This window comes from Platalea leucorodia, assembly GCF_965183815.1.
Source record: "Platalea leucorodia genome assembly, chromosome: 3".
NCBI lineage: Eukaryota > Metazoa > Chordata > Aves > Pelecaniformes > Threskiornithidae > Platalea > Platalea leucorodia.
The window spans coordinates 39,623,156-39,645,450 of NC_138825.1; the positions used below are offsets into that span (position 1 = coordinate 39,623,156).

At 40.0% G+C, this 22,295-nt stretch overlaps 1 protein-coding gene across 7 annotated transcripts in view; it reads right to left on the bottom strand.

Annotated features, from left to right (window-relative positions):
- Window positions 1-21,575, bottom strand: part of SPAST (spastin) — a 37,440-nt gene extending 15,865 nt beyond the window's left edge. The window contains exons 1-7 of one of the 7 annotated variants that reach the window (XM_082307020.1): window positions 21,081-21,575; window positions 16,983-17,066; window positions 15,619-15,702; window positions 9,211-9,306; window positions 1,804-1,991; window positions 628-761; window positions 203-296 (exon numbers count right to left, since the gene is read on the bottom strand). In XM_082307020.1, coding sequence (XP_082163146.1) covers window positions 203-296; window positions 628-761; window positions 1,804-1,991; window positions 9,211-9,306; window positions 15,619-15,702; window positions 16,983-17,066; window positions 21,081-21,486 — 1,086 coding nt within the window. In that variant the 5' untranslated portion in view covers window positions 21,487-21,575. Of the gene's footprint in view, window positions 1-202; window positions 297-627; window positions 762-1,803; window positions 1,992-9,210; window positions 9,307-15,618; window positions 15,703-16,982; window positions 17,070-21,080 lie in introns of all 7 variants that reach the window. The other 6 variants (XM_082307019.1, XM_082307021.1, XM_082307023.1 and 3 more) reach the window with 6 other exon arrangements.
- Between the last annotated feature and the right edge of the window lie 720 nt (window positions 21,576-22,295).

A 22,295-nucleotide genomic window follows, 5' to 3' on the forward strand; every position in this document is an offset into this window, starting at 1 on the left:
TAACCAGAAGATGAGGAATTTCATGGTAGTATTTTAACACATAAATTCTTCATTCTCCTTTTCCAAGACAGCTATCACCACACAGCTATCTATAGCAATCATAACCAGTAAAGACAGGATTCAAGAATCACCACTTCATGCGTGAAGCACAATACCTTTCGTTGATTCTGTGACACAGTGATAACAAAACCCAGTTGCTTACCTCAGGTCTAAGAGAAGGAAGGATAACAATTTCTTGCAAAGCTTGTTTAGCCAGTTCCTGCCCTGCGATATCATCAAATTTGACAGCTGGCCCACTAACAAAGAAATGGAATACTAATTAGTCTAACAATGAGATACTCTTTTTCAGCTGCAGCTGACTAATTTAATGCATTTGACTATTTATACAGAACCCTTTTGAGGAAATCTACAACTTATAATGCTAAGCATTTAAAAAGATAAGCATTTCTGATCTGAATTTTCATCCTTTTGCCAAAGAAAGAACAATAACAACAAAAAAACCAAAACAACCCCCCAAAAAACCACAACAAAACAAAAACTACTAATTTTCACTCCAAGTGGACCAAGGCTGTACTGAACAAAAAACTGTTTTTCTGCCTTGAAAAGCCTACTTTTCTTCAGACTTACCTATCAACAATTTCATTCAGGATAAGATTAGCAAGATTACTGTCCACATTTCTAAATATCTTCAAGTCTTTCTTTTTTCGAGGAGCAGTGGTAGGAGTAGAAGGCTTATTTGTTCTGCTATTTTTAGGAGCAGCCTGGAGAGGGGGGAGGGGGGAAAAAAAAAAAACAACCACCAACTTGGTACTTTTAAAGCATACCGTTAACAAAATTGCTTTTATGTTTCATATGCTCCAGTAAAACCTAATACGTTAACACATATGAAATATTCTGACGCTGTATTTTGCTACAACTCATACTATCATGCTCAGCCACAGGTAGAATATCTTAGGTTCCAGTGGAGAGGGGTTTTTTGGTTTGATTTTGGTTTGGGGATTTTTTTTTTGTTGTTGTTGTTTTTAAGATAATTCATTATATTTAACTACGGTATTTTCCCCAGCATACTCTAGAAATAGAGCATCACAAACTGTTTCAGATTCTCAATGCCTATAAGCAAGAATTCCTACTTTTGTCATACTTTGCTAACAGGACACTTAAAAGCCTTCATATTATAGCAGCAGTAATGCTTAACCACATTTATGTTCTGTCCATTCTGCTGTTCGTTCTACTTTACTGTGGGAGTAGCAGGAGGAGGATAAGGATGGAAGGGAAAGAGATGGGTCAAAAGAAATGCAGCATTTCTGTGTCGTATTAGTATAGGACTTACTTTTGTATTTCAGTCATGATCTAACCATAATTTGTTTTTCAATGTCATTGCAATACAACCCGTGCATGCACACTTTGGAAGAGAAGGAACATGTGGGGGGGAAATCTGTAGTTCTGGAGTAAGAGGGTTTTTTTCCCCCTCTATCTTTTACATACTGGGAGTAACATTTATTTTTCTCCTAAATAAGCTTCCCTCAGTTTCCCATGCAATTTTCAAAACAAGTATTATCATTTATTACTGCAATCACAATTAAAATCCATTTGCCTATGCAGCTACCCGATGTCTCCTGATTTCTAAAATCCACTCTGCAGCCTATCTCAAGAGGCTTGGCCAAAAATTTAGGGGTTTAGAGTTTTTTTTCCTCAAAACTTTCTGCTACTACAATACTGCAATAAAGGCAGTAAATCCAAAGTTTGTTCTGGAATTTACATTGACTTTCCAGGTGTATACTGCTATATTTATCCTTACCATACCTTATGAGTTGAAGCTGCAGGATTAGGTGCGGGTCTAGACACAGAAGTAGCTGATATCCCACTGTAGCTAGGTGTTCTATGGTGACCTGAAAGGCCTGTGGATCCAGTTTTTGCAACGGTTTTTGAACGAGGAAGGGAATTACTCGTGTGTGTTAAGGGATCCTTCTTTTTTGGAACCGCTCCACTTTCTATAAAGAAAACCAATGTCATGAGAACATTTTCAGCAGTCATACTTTTACCATAAATTCTAACTTGAGGAGAGTATTGTTGACAAGTATAATGCAGTATTACAGCAGAAGAATACAAGTTTTTAAAGAGGTTTAGTACTTTTAAGGGGATATTAACTGTATCTTTCTCCTAGAGTTAAGTTTTGAATTTTCAGGAGCTCTCAAAATCAACGCTAGTTAGCCACCTTAGAAAAGCTGGAGAAAGTTAAGTCCTGTAACAAGGGAACAACACCATCTATCCCTTAAGACAGAGTAAGACAGAACACCAGCCAGAAGATTTTCCTTCCCAAGAACTCCTAAAAATAATCATTATAATAACCCCCAAATTTCAAGCCATTAGATTCCAAGCATTCATTCCTTAAGTGATGTTAGCAGGCTAGTTATTTTGGATGCTAGCTAACACCATCTAGCACCTTCCACACAGAAGCTTCACCAAGGCACTTTGATTTGGGAAAATTAAAATAGTTATACCTGCAAGCAACTACCAGAAGCTTTTTCTTGCAACTTTGTTTCACTTCAGGAGTCTCAAGGTGTAAATAAATTCTGAATGGACAGCTCTGAAGCAGCTTACCTTCCTACATTTAAAATTAAGCCTTAAAATATTATATTATACCACTGAATTCAAACACCACCACACATTGCATTCACACTTACTCTAATTCACCTCCATGATGGAGCAGGAAGGTCTCAAATTAGGTGACAGATAAAGCTTAACATATTGGCCACAGGTGATGAAAGTACAAAAGGCCATTTTGGTCCAGCATAAGTGAAATGGCACTTGATTTCTACATTCTCCGTATGGGATACACGATAAAATAAGGTTCCTTGGCACAGAAATGGCAAGTGTAAAACATCAAAACAGAGATTAAGAGGTAAGAACGTGCCACAGCAAGCACACAGGTTGGTCACGCTGGTTAATGATTTGAGCACAGCATTGGATCAGGGGGTTTCTGTAGTGGGAATACAGTACTGGAAGCTGTCTAGTATGGTATTGTTGTCTGCGATGGAAACTGTAAATACTGCCTTATTTTATATCCTTTTAAAAGAATTAAAAGAACCTTTTGATTAGATAAGAGAAATAAGGCATCAGAGGCAATGAAGTTCAAGATGGATTTCAGTTACAAGTTTCTTCACTATGATTTTAGAAATCTGCAACTCAGTTTGACTTGTTAGTCTTAAGCAACAGGCCAAAGAACTCTGATTTTGAAGGAAGTTAATGACTCTACAAAGAATTTTTAATTTATAATATTGCAGTTCAGTGAAAAATAACTTTAAGTAGAAAGCCTAATAGTTTTGAATGTTGTGTTTAAAAAATTAAAATAAGAGTACTTCAGTGAAACGGTATCATGGAAGGATCAATTAATTACTAACATGTTCTCAGCTTCTTTAAACATAAAAGTCTTGCATACTACCAGAAGCAAATCTTCACACAGCCTGCAGTTATCCATGTGTTGAACTACTTGGCTAACAAGCTTCTAAAGCCTTTTTTTCAGTCACAAATCTACCCCTTTTAAGAGTTACGGAAACTCTGCAGGGGTCATCATAAACAATGCAGATGTATCAACATGCAAAAATCAAGGGAACTAGAACTACATTTACCTGCAAGATAGTTCTAGTAAAAACAAAACAAAAACACACCACCAAAACAAAACTGGCTACTGACTAAGTCACACACAGATCCAGAGCTGATTAAATTTACTTAACCATTCCTGCACAGGAATTTTCAAGTCAAAAACTCTTCAAAATTAGGCATACTTAGTAACTTTCCAGCTCAAAAGCAGCATACGAACCTATTAAAAAACCCAGCTACTCAACACTTTGACTGGTCCAATTTAATCAAAAGGTGGCACTTTGGTTGCGGTCTTTTTCTCCTTCAGCCTCACTTGCACAACCAGCTTAAAGTCAACATGGGAAGGCTTCAAAAAGCTAAAGCAGTTTTTCCTCCATCACCTTCACCCTAACACGCTGCTCAGCTATCACACTTTCCCAGAACTACACCCATCTATTGAGAACACCACACACACATTGCAATTTTGAGTATCATGAAATTGCACAGGTAAGGAGTATTTCAGAAAGCTGGAAATACCGGGGGGGAGGCGGGGGAAGGTTTATATACAAATTATTATTTACTCTAGCTGTACCTCCGGAAATCAAGACCGCTAAGTTTACGTATGTTCTGTGGCCAGTCCTGATGGGTAGCACAGAAAGAAGCACTGATGGAACTACTCTTGAACATAGTTGTTCAGTGTCAACTCCACAGAGAAACGTCGTTTTATATACAAATTTTCATTGAAGAAGCAAATAAAAATGTGATCAAACTTTTCACAATTACAGTTTATTTAAAGTTTACCTATTTCTAAAGGGTGAAGTGTTTAAGAGCACATGCATGTTTCTTGTCAGACTGACAGCCCCTATTATTTCACTATGTAAAATACCTATTTTGCTGTAACAAATGCAAAACCCCCAAAACACATTTCCATTTGTATTTATCATCTGCTGAAAGATGGAAAATATGCTGCAAGTGGCCTTAAAACCTTTGTAATATCTCCAGCAGCCTTTTGCCAAATGTTTCACCGTTCCATATAAGACGGTAAGGAAGTACCTAAAATATGTTCTAATCACAAATACAGACTGTGGTATTTTTTCAAGTGCATTTGGAACACTGAACAATTCAATTGTCTACTTCATCTGTACTTATAGGATAGTAATAGGGGCTTGGTCATTTTGATTTTACTCTGTAATTCTTGACTGGACAGAATAATTTACTTCAAAGCTCCAAGCTAAATGCCACTAGAGCATACAGAAGTAATAACTATCTGGTCCCGAAATCATCCCTGCAATTTTAATCAATCATCCAACTATACACAAAACAAATTATGAACAAGCAAGGAGCAAAATTTTGTCAGATGTTTTCTATTGGTTAAATTGTGATAAGCTACAGACACAGGTGCCCAATTTCAGACTCCCTTACAGAAAGAAATGTTAAAATGCATTTATTATATTTAACTGTTTTTAAAGGTAAAGTGAAGTAAGGATATGTATGAACAACTTTAAGAGAAGCTTGATTATACTACACACCTGGAAACACAGAAACAACCTGCGAAACCTGCAGCCCTAGCTTACTTATTTAATAAAGATAACAGCATGCTTTGTATTTCTAAAAAGCGAACCAATAATAATTTCTTCTGTGCATCTAAAACAGATTAAGGCACATCTTAATAAACAAGCTTCTGATGTTTTATAACTTCTTAAGCATCCAAAAAAAAGTTTAAATTAAAATTAGCAGCAGCAGCTCCAGTATTGCAGAACACTTTCCAGCCTTTAGTTGTGAAACCTTAAAAATCATGAGGGAATATTCCTCAGAAATTCTTTATGCATGCCTATTGATAACTGCTATAAAGTGACTACGAGAAGTTATTATGTGTGGACCCCAAGTTGGAAAAAAAATTTCACCAGTCTAGAACTGTCTATAACCTTATGTATGTAGCCTTAGGAAAAGAAAAAAAAAAAATTAAAAAAAAAATAAAAAAAATCTTTAAATTGCTTAGCTATACGTTTTCTGCAAATATTGCATAGCAAAATACATGCAGCAATTGGAAGATTGCTAGTTATTCAGGATCGGCATTCACAATGGCCCCCAAAATAGTAATTCCTTCAAAGATTATATTCAGATTTTTCAAATAGGTACATTCAAGTAATAAAAACCTACCTAACAGAAAACTTCAGCAACTAACAAGGACCTGTTCCATGTTTCGAATGGTAGCACAGCAACACAGATCAGGGACACAGTTGTTCTCCTTGCTCAACTGACACAGCCACGTCAGTCAAAGATCTACTGTTGCCAAATTACAGTATCAAAAACTATCTTATTGCTACTTGTTCTTCTACTTGGGAAACTCCTTAAAAAAACTTCAGTATTACAAGTAGAATTTTTGCAACTTGAAAAACTTTGCCAATATATGCCTACTATTTATGACATGCCAGCAAATCCTTCCAAGTGAAAACTGAGATAGAATACTAGCTACTTGCACAGTGCTAATGGTGTGGTAATAAAGAGAAATTTAATGCTTTCTCTGATCGTATATCATGCTGAGATTTACATGTTTAATGTAAAATGGTACACTGGAATTACTGTAATACTACCAGTATTGTATGCCCAGTAAATAAGTTCATAAAACTCAAACACTGCCTTTGGCAAGACTGGCATAATCTCCTCCCCAAACTAATGTAAAAACAAAAAACAACCACCCACAATGCAACGGAAAACACACATGTCTGAGGGGAAAAAAAAAAAATACAGCTAAGTTGTTTTACATCTAACTTAAGACTGCTATGAGAACAAGAGTGATGGATATTAAACAATAAATATGTATTTCAAAATAAAGTTGTGGGTCAAGACTACTTGTTATTACTCTTAAGACAAGCTACTGCGTAGCCTTCTGCAACTGAAGGGCAGGTGATAATGCTGTAATGAGGTCATGTAATATGTAATATTATGATATATATTACACATATACAATATAAATCTATCAGATAAGTTTTCAAGGAAAATCTCTAGCTATTTAGATAAGTTAGGAAACTATGAATGACGAAGACAGGGATAGGTAGTCATTTGTGCTAGAATCAAGTAAATTGGTCTGAAAGGCTGACGCGTAGTATCTTGAAAGAAGGAAGAATCTCAAATCAGTAACATTTTGGAAATACAAAAATGTGCAGTATAGCTGTGAGAATAGAGTATCAGACAGAATTAAGACTCAAAAACATCCTTAAAGACTTTGGCCTTTAAAGGCAAATGAAAGAAAGCAAAGCACTTTTTGACCAAAGAACAGGCAAAAAGGCACTTTCTTGATGTTAAAACTATGAATGACCATGTTTCACGCTTCATAAAATCCTGGACTTTTCAAAAGCCCAGCCTGACTGGGCAACAGAGCAGGTAATACTTCATGTAGATAGAAAAACGAAGCTTATGCCAGAGCCCTGTGGCTCAGTACCTCTGCAGCACCTCTACCTTCTCAGCAACAGCAGTCCTCTTACCTCAAGTAGCCTGCAAGCTGATTTTGTACAGTTTTCTAAGAATTTGTCATCTACTTTGTGTTTTTAAATGATTGCAGCTGTCCCTGTGAAAATACCATCTTTATTACATGTATAAAGGAAGTATTTTTAAGGAAAAAGTAGCACCAGTATGTTCTTACAACCAAGACTCCCTCCCCCCACATCCCAAAAAAAGAGACAGAGAGAGCGTGAGAAAGAGTGAGCATGTGAGCGTAGGCACCAGCCAGTTAAGAAATTCAGACATCAACTAACAGGTTGACTTTCCTGGGACTATCAGGGACCCCACAGCTGCAGGAGAAGTTCAGTACTTTGGGTAAACCTCTAACTTCCACAAGTTACGAATCTAAAGTTTACCTTTGGCAACATAAATGCAAATGGAAATGGAACAAGCCTCTTGACGTCTTGTTCAAAGTAATCAGCAGATGCCTGGTACCTAACTCTTTTTTATGACCTGCTCTTTAGTCCTTCTCTCTCTTCTCAGATCCCACTGAGCCTGGTAAATGAAAGTTTCTCTGTTAGCCCGCATTCCTTTTCAGGAAGTCGGAAGACACTTTTCTCAGAAAAAAGCATCCCCAGAAGACCACAGCTCTTTGCAGTTGTTTCACTCCCCTTTCCTCCACAGTTTTGCAAAAGTAGTTCAGCCATCCATCTTCCCTAAGTCACCAGGAATATGACTCCAAATGGGAAAACTGACTAATACCAATTTCCACAAGTTTACCAACAGTAACCACCTTCTGCTACAGGAATTTATGTAAATAAAAACATCTGCCACTGAACTGGCAAAATGTTTCTTCATTTCCAGTAGATGCCAATGGATACTCTATGCTTTGCTACCAACAGATTTAAGTAACTAAATTAACAGTTTTAAGAGTGAAAGTTCAGTCTAACCTTCTCCTGCAGCATTCAATTCCGAGATACATTGAGAAAAAAAGTACAAAAACACATAAGGAAAGAGTTTAAAGAAAAAGCTGTTCATATTGGTAACATGCTCCATCTGATTCAACTTTTGTGTGTATATGTATGTATTTGTTCCTTCAATCTCTAGCCACCCAGGTAAAAAGACAAGAGTTGTACTGGATCATTTAAGGTAAAGAGTTCTCAAGCTTAATCTACACAGGAACTTATAGTGAAGACCCATTTTAACTATATCTTTTTGACAAATGCAGTTAACAAAAATACCACACATACAGTAATCTAAAGGTGCCTAACATGACATAGTTCCATTACTTTAAATTCTCCTACATTAGAAAGAATAAAACCAAACAGTAACATGACTCCAGAACTCAAAATGAAGCTAAAGAAAAAAGAAAAGCATATGCTTTACACTAAGTTTCAAGCTTAGTTACTTTAAAAGCTGTATACTACTCTTGACTCAATAGACAAGCTTTATGAATTCCACTGCTTGTTAGCTCTCCATTTTATTTAACCTCATTACAGCCTACTGTGCAAATTATCAGTTGAGATCACAGTTGTGACAATAGCTTACTGCTGGCTTAAAACATTCCCTGAAGACAATTCACAAACCTCGCAGTAACTTTACTCCTTGTGTATGGACAAACAAGTTTACTTTTGGTATTTTAGTATTCCTGGTGCAGTCTTCTGGGAAAGGATAAAAACAACCTTCTTCGACAAAAAGCAAGAGCTGTTTTTTTCCCCCCTTTGTTTTAATTGTGTATCACTTTCTCAGAGTAAAAAACCCTGAAATTTAAAGCAGCTTAATGCAAATACACATCCACTCTCACAATATCATAAAGGAAGAACTACTTATGTAGGCACAATATATAACCTACATACCCTACATTGACTTTGACACTTTCTAAAACAGGTTTAATTTAATTCCTTTAAGAATATAACATGAGAAATATTTTTTAAAATGTTGTCTTAGTAAATAATTTTGGATTCTAGGACAGTCATTGTAAGAGAGAACTGAATACTACAAAATAAAACAGTGTTGTCAAAGTCATAGAAAGAATGGAATGTATTTTATACAAAGCCCTTAAAAACAGAAATATAAAACATTTTTTTTTAAAGTTGGTGGGGCCAGAGCATAGCATTGCATATTTTTCCCTGTAATACACCAGAAACTGAGAGACATCCCCTCAATAGGCGCTGGTAAAACCAAACCCACCTGACTGGAGATGTCCATTGCGGCATGCCAGGTTAGTACTGTCATTATAGACCTCCATTTGCGGCTTGGAAATTTGCAAAACTGCCTGCAGCTTCTCTACATAGTAGACAGAGGGGGAGGGAGGAAAAAAGGACAAAATAAACAAACAAAAAATAAAAATGAACCAAGAAAATTTATGTATGCTGAACACACAAATGTCAAGTTTGGCTTTGTTACAGTTGATACAGGGTTAAAGATAGAAGGAGTATTTCTGTCTATTCTACATGTTTAGAGACATTTGTAAGAAAATTCTACATTTGTAAGAAAATTCTGTCAGTATGAGTATGACTGAAAACAGCTTTAAAACTAGCCATTTACAGCTGAGTTAATTACAACAGTCTTTCCAGGCTAGTGATTGTAGTTACTTCCCAAAAGCAATGGTCAGGATTAATTCAACTTCATTTACTAAATATCTGTGTTGATAACCCACTTCTGAAAGTCCTCCCCAAGGTGTTATTTTTGACCAACTGCAAGGAGTCATCACTTTCCTGCACATTAAATGTTTCAGTTAAGTAGTAACAGCCAGTCAACATTTTACAGAAACCTCAACTGTTCAAGCAAAACACCATAGATACATTACGATGATGTCTTTCAAGATCTGTACTTAAAAATATAATTGCCTTGAAATTAAGTCAATAAAATTGTCATGCAAGCTGCGTTCTTTAAGAGGATTAACTTCAGAAACACCTGAATACAAGATTTATAAGGTTAAAGATTAAGGAGAAAGAAATTAACTCTAAGAAGTCATGATAAACTAGCTAAAGCATAAGTCAAATAGGTGTAAGACTGCAAACAACACAAGATTTAAGTCTCAGGACTATCTGTTCTTTGCAGCTCACCTACCACCCCTGCTTTTCCCACTGCAGTTAAAAACCTCTAGGCCTTACTTTTGGGGTGCTTTACAGTCTCTCCCACCTTTATTTCACACACACGCACATGCTCACATCCCCACACCCCACACACACACCTTTTCTGTAAAAACAAAACACGGTTTCTAAGGATGCAAGGCATATATCATCACACTCCCCCCCTCCTTTTTTCCCCCTCCTCTCCCACAAGAGATCACAATACCAAAAAGCTGCAGGAAAACAGACGGCCAAGTAGAGGAGCAATGTCCTCTGGCAACATGAAAGCACACACTGCAAAAGAAGCTGAATTCTACCGAAAAGGTGCACAGCCAAGATCATAAATGCCCTGACTGGAGGAAGAATTGCCATTCAGAGTTTGCAGACTATACAACCAACAAGCATAAATACTTCCTTGCTTCCGCTGCTTTGTCTACTACAGATCTTTTTCCAGTCCTTCTGCTTCTGCCTTTCTTCTTCTGCCTGCTCCTGATCACTCACTGCTTAGCCTCCCTGAAAAGTATCTTTAGGCTCAACAGTTTAAGTGATGATTTAATAATAACATCCAGACTGAATAAGATGTGGTTTAGAGTAAAAACTTAGTAGCCACAGGCAAATATGAAAAGCTAATGTTCAAGATTAGTATGTGCACCCAGGGTTTACTTTGTTTTAAATTGAAAGCATCGAAGAGTCGGGTACAGTAAAACAAAAAAATGTTAGTCACACAAGAACAGCCTACAAACAACCACAAGCTTTGTAACGTGCAAGAAGTTACCTTAAGAAATGTCCCTCTAAAGAGGTCTAAGAAAAGTCTTTTCAGTATGACAGACGACAAACACAGTGTACTATTTTAGTGGGCCCAGCACTACTGAAGGAGACAACAGAATAGTCTAGTCCCTGCCCAGTGCATGCAACCTGAATGGAAAGTACATAGAGAAGCATAGGAAACAAAATTAGTATTAATAGACTTGGTAAGATATTAGCTGATCAGTTAAGTTTTGGAGAACATTTCTGAACTTAAAAAAAAAAAAAAAACAAAAAAACACAAACCACAACTTTCTAGCAAGTGACCATAGTAAAATCAATTGGCTTGGGCAGGAATTCAGGAAGTGCTATGTGCTTCAATGCTGCAGTTTGAGACTGGGGTTTTACCACAGTTATCGATGGCTTAGCAAGTTCCACATATTCAGGAACTCCAAAACTGCAACAAAAAAAATTAATCCAACTGTTGTCCAGTTTCAACTCACACACTGTCTTCCCATAACATCACATATTAACATGTAATTTTAATATTGCACATAAAATCACATAAAGCAAATTATCACTTTTCTTGAGAGACAGCGTAGCTGTAGAGCCCTCTGGAATAATGAATATAAATAGAGCTATTAAATATTATTCCAGGGAATCAACAGGATACCCTATCATCTTCCATTTAAATGCTTTCTTCCTATGTCTCCAGACATTGGAAAAAAAAAAAAAATGTTTACAGAATCTCATTCATTGTTTCTCCTTGATGATACAATGTTGACATAAACCTGCCAAATAAAGACCACTGCAGCCACTGTTTATTTAGGCAACACTAGACCTTGAGTTCAAAGTAACTGATTTCTAATTAAAAAAACCCTTACCCTACAACACAAGCCTGAAGCAAAAACACCACCTCCAAGACAGTGGAAGAATCCCAAAAGGTGTCCATTGAAGCCCATATCTATACATGGGCAGAATTATTACCAAAGAGGATACTGATGAAACCTATTTGAATTACGCGCCATGTGCATCCTTCAACCAAAATACTGAAGCTACGCATAGTACACAGAAAGGAACTTGTGCTGATAGAAATCTGTCCCCCTACAGAAAGTCTCTCTCAAAGAAGTGTGGCCGGCAGGTCGAGGCAGGTGATTCTGCCCCTCTACTCTGCTCTGGCGAGACCCCACCTGCAGTGCTACATCCAGCTCTGGGGTCCTCAGCACAGGAAGGACATGGACCTGTTGGAGCGGGTCCAGAGGAGGGCCACAAAAATGATCAGAGAGATGGAGCACCTCTGCTCTGAGGACAGGCTGAAAGAGCTGGGCTTGTTCAGCCTGGAGGAGAGAAGGCTGCGGGGAGGCCTTATTGCAGCCTTTCAATACTTAAAGGGGGCCTACAAGAAAGATGGGGATAGTCTTTTTAGCAAGGCCTGCTGCGACAGGACAAAGGGTAATGGTTTTAAACTGAGAGAGGGTAGATTTATATAAAATAAAGAAATTCTTCGCTATGAGGGTGGTGAGGCACTGGAACAGGTTGCCCAGAGAAGCTGTGGATGCCCCATCCCTGGAAGTGTTCAAGGCCAGGTTGGATGGGGCTTTGAGCCTGGAAGGTGTCCCTGCCCATGGCAGGGGAGCTGGAACTAGATGATCTTTAAGGTGCCTTCCAACCCAAACTATTCTATGATTCTATGAAATGGGAGAACACAGATTGATACAACACGTGTATAGCGTTAGAATTGAATAGTGTTGCACTGGACATTGTGGTTATCTATCTTTAGGAACAGGAAAGGGCTGAGTTTTACGTATCAATTGTAGAAAACAAATATCTTCCTGTGATTCTAAATATATCAAATATAATGATTCTAACATGGGTGATCAGTCGTCCAGGAGAGATCAGGTCTATGAAGACCATCAGAGCAAGATTTATCCACTCATCTAAATAACTGCACAGCTAACACACTCTAAACCGTGTCAAAAACAGGGGCCGCCACCAATTCAAATGGTAGAGCTTGCAAGTCCCCTGGCACCTAGCACAACTCAATATTGTCACTGACTGCCAAAGTGATCAAGTTACCTTGAGGTGCTCTGAAACATACCTGGAGTAACTTCAGCTTTCAGGCTGTGTCATAGTATCGCTTTAACAGAATATGATACAGAAATTTAGACTCAAGGTGAAAACAGGGCTCAAAATAGTAAATCCATCATCCAAGGTAAGTAGCTACATCCTCTTGGTGTAACATTAAAAGGCATCAGTGGTGTGATGACCCGTGGTGATAACACATGGGTGTGATCAGACACCACACTCCCATCAGTGGTGTCAAAAACCCCCATCAGTGGTGTCCTGCAACTTAAACTTACATTGATGATCTAGCACACTTCAAAAAAATCAAAGCACTGAGCACTTTTAAGGGACAGTGATAATCTATATCATTTAATTTTCATTTTCTATGTGTTACCAATGGAACTTGCTTGACTGGATGGCATTTCAGTTAGGCAGTTTGTAATCACATCTCTGTCTACCAAGTGAGATGAAATATTTGATATTATTGCCTACTTTAAGTTTTATCCTGCTAGCTAATGCAATAAAGGACTTGCCTCTTCTCCCTTAAGAAATGGAGAAATTCTGCAGGGGTAGAAGAAAATACTTACTCTTCCATCTTAAGAGTTGGATCGATAGGAAAAAATCACTTTATTGAACCTTAAGAGCTTTGAGGAGCCTCAGGTTTAGTTCAACTACAAAAGCATCTCAACACCACTTAAAAACTTCTAAATATTTGTTACTGTAAGTAACAGGCTAAAAGCTATGTTTAGAATTGCACATGCAATTCAACTCTAGATTACCTTAAATTTCCACAAAATTCATGTAAAATGCCACATAAAGTAATAAAAACAGATGCTGTCAATACTTGAAAGTTGGTTAGATGGTATAACAAATATTACTCAAATAGATCCGTAACGATCAAGCTTGCAGGGATTTAAATCCATTAGAATCTCTCTCCAAACATCATCTTTTTCCTTCCTAAAGGGCAGATGACTTCACTTGCTCCTTTCTATCCAAATTTTGCTCTCAGGTACATTGTTTGAGGCAGATCCTTAGTGCAAACTGAACAAGAACCTAAGTAGAACAAAGTACTAAACTTCTGATAATTTCAAAGTAAAAATTTGTCATATTTCACATCAACTTATGCAATAAACACTATTCTACCTGTTTACCTTTCAACCTGCACTCTGAATGAAGAATACAAATAGCATGTGATCACACATTCTGGTAGTAAAGATGAATGTACCAGCTTGACTTCAACTTTAGATCTTTTGCAATGCTTACCCTTTTTATCTTTTCAGTCAGAGCACAGCAAGTAAGCCACTTATCAACATCTCAAGCGCTACTACCATAACACAAGCAAGGACGAAGCACTACCCACAAAACACAGACATTGCTACTTTAAGGGTCAAAACACAGCAAATTTTTAAAGAAATCCTAGTTACTTGCAATTAGGATGGCCGCAACGAGACATACCTTATAAAAGATTGTTAACACATAATCACTATCATTCTTTTGTTCCAAAGTCAGCCTTTAAACCTAATGAGTAGAAAATATCTTTTCTACATATACTAAGGTTCTACTGACAAACACCGGTAATAAAGCATAGAAGCCAGAAGCCTCCTTCACCCCACGTTCCCTTCACTTTTTTCCCCAAAAAGAATTAAGGACACCAGGAACTCAAGGGAAACAAAACTGATTCACTTTCTTGTGGTTGTCACAACTTCCCCGTCAATCACCTGTCAGGACCACAGAATCACAAAAGTGTAAGAGGAGAAAAGCATGTGAGTTTTCCTGTCTGCTCTATACGCTCCTAGGAGAGGGTGTCAGCAGAACTCAGAGCAACACAGTGCAATATTAAAGCTGCAGATACACAAGTTAAACTCAAGTACATGTGTTAGTATATAGTTAGAACAATTAAAAAAAAAATATCTTTCTTTTCATTTTATTGCCTGAACTGAAAGCTTTTCCAAAGCTCTCAGTTTAGAGGACGCATTACACAAAGCTGTGGGTTTGCTGCCTGATGGGGGGATCTTTGTCCGTTTATCATGCACAGTAAGATGTCATTTCCAATCCTGCCTGTTTTACTCTGTCCATTAAGAGCTTATATACAACACTTAATTTTGATAAAGCTAAACCTATACAACAATATGCTTCTGAAAATAAGTGATCTTACCTGCTAGTCTTAAAATAGAACACTACTACATAAAAATTACAAGAATTAGGATTTCACAACTTTATGGTCTACATAATACTAAGAATTATTATTACAGTACATACCAGTAATGAGGAAAATTGTTATATAAGTTAGAGCAGAATTAACAGAACATGAAGTAGTTACACTTACAGAAGGCACACTTAGCACTCATGATCAGCAATATATCCCAAGCTTTACTACAGTTCTAACACAGAAATCCTAAACTAGCTCCAACAAGAGTTAGTCAAGACTTCCTCACTTTATGAGTCAGGTGTGTTACAGCATAAAGACTTCTCAGTTACTTTTACACCTATTTCTTAAGGCATAGGGAAGTGGATCATGAGATTCCAATTTCAAAATCCATCAACAGCATTGAAAAAAAAATATTACTTACTTACAACTAAAAACCAAACTTAAAAGACCCTACACAGCTAACGACTCCTTCACTTTAAAAATCAAAGTAATATTTTAGAAGAATGCATTACATGAAGTTGTGCAAACAATGACAAACTTTCCAAAGGCATGAATTGTAACTGGTACCTAAAAGCTGCAAGCGATCCTTGGCCATTGCCAAATTTGTCATCATTTTAGACTGAAGACGTCGAGCCCGTTCACACTGATCACCTTACAAAGAAAAATCAATGTTAAAACACAGTTTAACAAATTAACTTTTTTAAGTGCTAAAATACTGACACCCAGCCTTCCCTCCTCTTCCTCCCACCCCTTATCTGCCCTCTCCACTAAGGAGCATCGTTGCAAAACTAATGAAAAAAATCCTAAAGCTTTCTATTTAATCAAGAACTTAAAGTTAGTTGACACTATCTGCTTTACAATATTGCTTCTAGAGCAGTGGGAACCCAAGCATTGCTTTGCATATTCTCTAACATCTCATGCTGACCTAATATATGTTCTTTGTCACTACATTTTTCTAAACAGAAGTCGAATAAAAAAAATTTTTAAACAGCTTGAAAAGTGACTGAGAGGCAAGTACAATTTGAAATAATTAGCTTTGGCAAAATTAACAGATTTAAATTCAGTTGACTGTGTCCCTTTACATTTCAAAACACATGGAATTACAGACATTAGTATCACCACTTCCTAAAAAATAATGTCTGTTCAAGTCAAGCTTTTTTTTTTTTTTTTTTAAAACTGTGCAATTTAGACAGGTGGTATCAAATGCTACTGGTATTGCTGTATAAGTAACACATCACCATATACTGTTCACATTTCTAAACACAGCTGAGGAACAAAACAGCAGTCTGTAAAAGCAGTTACAGGTTTGGGGTTTTGGGGGGGTGGGTTATTATTATGATATTATTTTCAGGACAGAAATTCTTAGCAAGTCCTTCATTACACCTGTATCTCTATGGTACGTACCTGCTTCTACACTACAGCTTAAAATGTTTCCATATGCACAGATGGCTTTCTTCGCTTGTTGGAAATGTTCAGCTATTTTGGCACAAGCTATTCAGAAACACAATGCTAGACCATTCCAAATTGGGGTGTTTCTTTTTTAGTTATACTAAAGGGAATATAAAATTCTGCATAAGTGAGAACATGAACTGTCAACTTTGGCAAATCAAATCAGAACTCAGTATTTTGGCATTCCCATTATATAAGAAATCAAGTGTTTTACTTCAGAATTTTCATGAACTACTTATGATTTTGGATACTCTGAAAATATTTGGAGCAAGATTTACATGTATTACAGACCAGAACAATACGGTAGAACAGAGAAATGGACCAGTGTTCACCTACAGCTAAAACACGAATAAGAAACACTCTTATGAATTAATTCATGCAGCAGACCATTCCTAGCACCTACCATATTTAGCAATATTGATTCCTCACTTTGAAGAAGCCATAAACCAACATCTTTTCCACAAAACTCAAAACTGGCTTACCTTGACCAATTACTAAGACAGCTATTCCTTTTTCCAGTTCTTCAATTCCTTTCTTATACCATTCAACAGCTTGTTCCTTTTGTCCTGCTTAAAAAGGAAGTGAACCCATTATTTTCTGTCATGAATTAAAGCTTAGGAATGGTTCCATATAATGCTGTGTAAAACAAGTAAGAGGAAGGGAGAAATATTTGAACAAAATTCTATGATTTGAAGAAACACTTAAAGGGACACTGTCAACTTTAGATCTACTTAGTTTCAAATAAGCTTTTCTATTAAAAACAGGTACTACACCAGCCTCAAATCACTTTTGCCTGTTGCAGGAATACTTTTCCATCCGCCTTAAAGAGATCAGTCCCCTAAAAATAACAACAACAAAAAAAAAAACCACCAGAAAAAAAAAAAAAGGTAAAAAAGCTAGACTACACATATTCATTCACAACAGAAATGGTGAAATTAACAGATTTTTCTTTCTGGAATATCTAATTGAAACATGCCTCAATCTTCCAGTGATACCCAATACCAAAGTAACACTAGAAGCACAGAAACTCAATAAGAAAAGCATCAAGTCTAAGATACTATGCCAGTGAGACAAGAGACACTTTTCCTCTGGTTAACTTTTGTACAGAGCAGCTCATTTGTTATGGGAGTATTTCTTTGTTCATCCTATCATGAAACTGCTGTATCGCAGGTGTCTGTCAACTTTCACATGAAGTACAATACATGTAGAATTAGAGTACGCCTCTGTACCAACAATGTCCTAAATGGATATTACAGTAAATACAACCATGAACATGCCTGTGCCTAACCTATACTATCTGACACCATCACAGCAAATAACCCCTTGAAGAGATATTCATATCTACTTCATATTGCTCCCCTTCTATAAATACTCTGCAGTAAAAAGATACTTGCCTGCATATGGAAACACACTTTTGCAAGTTAGCTATGTTACACTAAGCATGCCTTTCCACACAGGAATACAGCACATTAGGTATTACAATTTAAACCTGACTAGCATTAACAAGCTGCAAGTGCTAGCAAAACCAAAAATGCCTAGAATGAAACCTTCAGATGTCATTACCCTAACGTTTCACAAAACTATTCGTAAGTGCCAGTACCCTCTTAGGGTTTTTTTTTTTTCCTTGCTCCTCTCCAGATGCAAAATCTTTTAATAACATTTGGCAAGTTACCCTGTGCAGGTAGTTCCATGCTTTGCTCTTCTTACCAACACAAGCCACAGGAGCAGCACCTTCCTACAGTCGTGTACATCACACACTTTGGGAATCACTTTACTACTGCTCTTTCTCCGTCAGCCTCATATATCCTGACTGTTAAGGACAAAGCTAGATAAATTAAATCATCGAAGCTGAGTGACTTTGATCCCCTCTGTAGCCTTTTTTCCTTTAAGCTTCTCCCCATCACCTACAGAAACAGTTTCAACTGCAGTGTAAATCTGATGCTGATTATGGCTATTAGGAATCAAATTTGAGATGATTCCAGCCACCTCTGCTGTTGCCTGAATTGCTTTGCTATTCTGAAGAGCAGTTGTGAACATGCCAAGGTCATCATTAAAATCTCACTTCCACCTTCTAATTGGAGAAGTTCTAAAAGCAACGTACCAAACCAAGTGTTTGCAAAGGTACTGCTCCGAATCTGCACAGAACAGTTTATTACTTCTCGGTGATTAAGACATTAAAAGTACAATAAAAAAAGTCACATTCCTTAGAAGTCATTGATTTGCTGTACTGGGTCTGGCTGGCATGGAGTTAATTTTCTTCATAGCAGCCCCTATGGTGCTGTGGTTTGGATTTGTGACTAAAATAGTCTTGATAACACACCAGTGTTTTGGCTATGGCTGAACAGTTTGCACAGCCTCAAGGTTTTCTTTTTCCCCACTCTAGATCCCCAGCAAGTAGGCTGGTGGTGCACAAGAAGTTGGGAGGGGACACCGGCAGAATGACTGACCCAAACTGGCCAAAGGGATATTCGGTATCATATAATATCATGCTCAGCAATAAGAACTTGGGTAGAGGAAGAACAGGCTGTCTTCCAATGCAGCCATTGCCCAGAAACTGGCTGGGCATCAGTAAGCAATTGCCTTTGCATCACTTGTCTTCCCCCCCCCCCCCCCCCCCTTCCTTCACTTATTAACATGTTTTTATGCTGAACCACAAGTTTTCTCACTTTTGCTCTTCCTATTCTCTCCCCTGTCCCACTAAGGGGAATAAATAAGCAGCTATGTGGGCGCTTAGCTGCTGGCTGGGGTCAACCCACCTCATGCACCTTCTCAGTCCCAGGAAAAGATGTTAAGCTTGACTTTGAAGATACCAAAACAAGAATATTAATTTCCCCAATAATTCAGAAGCATAAAAATTACCAGAAGTGGTATCATAATTACTGACATGCACATAGCTTCCAGAACAGCAAAACCGACACATAATTAACAGGGTATCAAACAATCTAGAAATCCCAACTGTTTCACATACTACGCCTAATAACGTGTTTTCTGTTGGAAGTTATGAAAAACTTGTTTACATATCAAATAGATTCATAGGTATGTATGTATTCCTGTAAAAACAGATAAGCATATAACAAATCTACGTATTAAAGCAAAGTAAGTTCTTTCTCGGTGAAATTAATGTTGCATTTGCAGGGTTGTAAGAGCTTTGCAACTGTTTGTGCTAGCAGCAAAGATTTTTTTCTTACTAAGTGCATGACTTGTGCAACTAATTCATATATGACAACTCTAAAAACATCTATAAAGCAAGTCCATGATTAAGATCGGTATTTAAAGGCTTACCCCTAAAACCAACAGTTATAAGCTACAACAGTGGAACAGGCACCGGATGATTTAAGACTTAGCTGCTCTTTGCAGACGCATCATCAAAAACACTGAAGTTTTAAGCTACCTCACCTTCTTTCATGCTTTGCTCCTATGACCCTCAATGCTCTTATACTGTACATGTGTTCTGAACTAACCTTGCTGCACATGGTGGGCTTGTTTGTTTGTTTTTTTTTTCCCCAGTGCTTACCGCTGCCACTCCCAAATTGTCAATGCAAAGCAAGACACATCCCTCGCTTTTATGGTCCTCTCAGCATGTAGCTTCTATTGAAGGCCTATTCCTATATTTTTAATCTCCTCCTCTAGGATAGCAGTTTCACTAAAGCTCAACTGAAAAGGCATAATAAGGTATTCTGATGTTGCCAGAGGATTTTAAAACCCAGCACAGCATGCTCTTAAGGACTACCTTTCGGATGCTGAGAGAGTTGTGCTGCTGCATTTAGACTCAATCAAATGCACTAGGAATTGCTTCTTTTTTTTTTTTTTATCTTCTAGACAGGAAAAAAAAATAATTCCTCCCTCCTGTGTTTTATTTAATCAAACCCTAACCATCTTCCTTAAGATCTTCTAGTCATACAGTGATAGTTTAAGAGTAAGCATGTCCATCAGTTTAAGAAAAATATTTTTAAAAAGCAACTGCCAAAATATGAATAAGTATTTCTTTCCTTAAAAGTCAGATGACTCCAAATGGGCAGTTTGAGAGCCAAGTTTCCTGAAGGCTCAGCTCAACGCTTCCATCATTTGCCAGACAGTACATTAAAGGATGCACCCTTATTATTGCCCCTGGTGCCTCTGCTGTCCGGCTGGCCCGGTTAAACCGAAAGCTAGTTACAGTCACACCCCCCGATTTTTAACGGCCTCGCCCAGCCCTCCGCATCAAGAACTTCCATGTAAAGTTACCAGAGTGAAACACAAAGGCTTGCTTCGCCTGGGAAACCAGTCTGAGCCGCAGCTTTGCGACCCCACCTGCGCCTGCCGGCTGCGGCGGGGCAGGGACGGACCCCGCTGGGGGGAAACCCCCGTAGCCGCAGGCAGACACCGCCACGCAGCTCGCCCTCCCGCACAGGTCCTTCGCAACCCACGTCTCGCCATAAGCGGTTTGGGGGTTTTGGTTTTTAAGCCAAAGCGGCAGCCCCGCTCCCCCGGCGCAGGGCCGGCCCTGCCCGCCCTCCCGATCCCGACCCCGGCCTGCCCGGCCCGGCCCGGCCCGGCCCGCCTCCCCCCGCAGCCCGCGGCGGCCGCCGGCGCGTCCCTACCTCTCTCGTCCTCGTCGATGCGCAGGGCCATGGAGATGCACTCGAAGGCCCGCTTGTGACAGGCCCGCACCGTCTCGGGCGCCCCGCCGGGCTCGGGCGCGTCGCCGGCCCCGGCCCTGCTGCCCTTGGCGGCCATGAGGGCGCCGCGGGAGAGGCGCTCGCAGAGCCAGGCGAAGAGCAGCCCGAGCTGGAAGGCGACGAAGCGGAGCAGGGCGAAGGCGGCGAAGAGCGGGTACGAGAAGTAGTACAGGTTCCGCTTGTGGGGGGACGCCGCCGCCGCCGCCCCCGCCGGCGGCACGGGGGGGGCCGGCCCGGGCGGCGAGGAGGGTGAGGCCCCGGCGGCCGGGGGCGCGGAGCTGGAGCCGGCTAAGCCCTTCTTTTTCCCTCTGCCGCCCGGAGAATTCATTCACCGCCGTCACCATAACCCGCTGCCAGGGACTGACAACAACCGGCCATGGCGGCGGCGGCGGCGACGCCCCTTTCGCCCGGCCCCAGGGGGAGGAGCGCGCCGCCGGCCCTGCCGGACGCGCCGCAGCCGCAGCGGCAGCGACAATAGGAGGCGGGGACGGCGCCGCGGGGCGCCTACAGCTCCCGGCCGGCCCCGCGGCGGCGGCGGCCCAGCGAGGCGCCGGCCCGGGGCGGAGGCGGCGGGCGGTGCGCGGCGGGCGGCCGGGGCCGGGCGCCGCGTCCCGTCAGCGCCGTGCCTGCTCCGGCGCTGGCCCGGGCCGTGAGACGTCGAGACGCGCCGAGCGGAACGGCGATGCGCAATTTAATAAAATGGATTGTTCTGACTGGGGCCGGCAGCCGCCCCGCAGGCAGAGCGCAGCGCGGGTACCTCGCCGCGCTCCCGCCCGCAGTCGCCTTGGGAGGCGGCTGAGGAGGGCTCGGGGGAGCTCCCTCTTCTCCGAAGCCCCGGGGCGCTCACCCCGGGGCGGGCAGGGGCCCGCGGTCACCGCCCCCGGCCGCGGAACCGCCCCCAGAGCAGAGGGCGCTGCGCCTCTGCCCCGCGCTTCCGTAGCTGGGAGGAGAGGCTGCCTGCCCGCAGGCGGGAACCGGCGCCACTGAGCACGCGTTATCGATACATCATTTCGGAACAAAAACCTCGACTCTTTTTTTCCACCCTCATCGCAAATGTGGATACCCAGTTGTCCTAGCCGCTGTTACCAGTTATTTGCCCAACTATAATATTTATTTGAGTTGTCCCTGATGAGACAG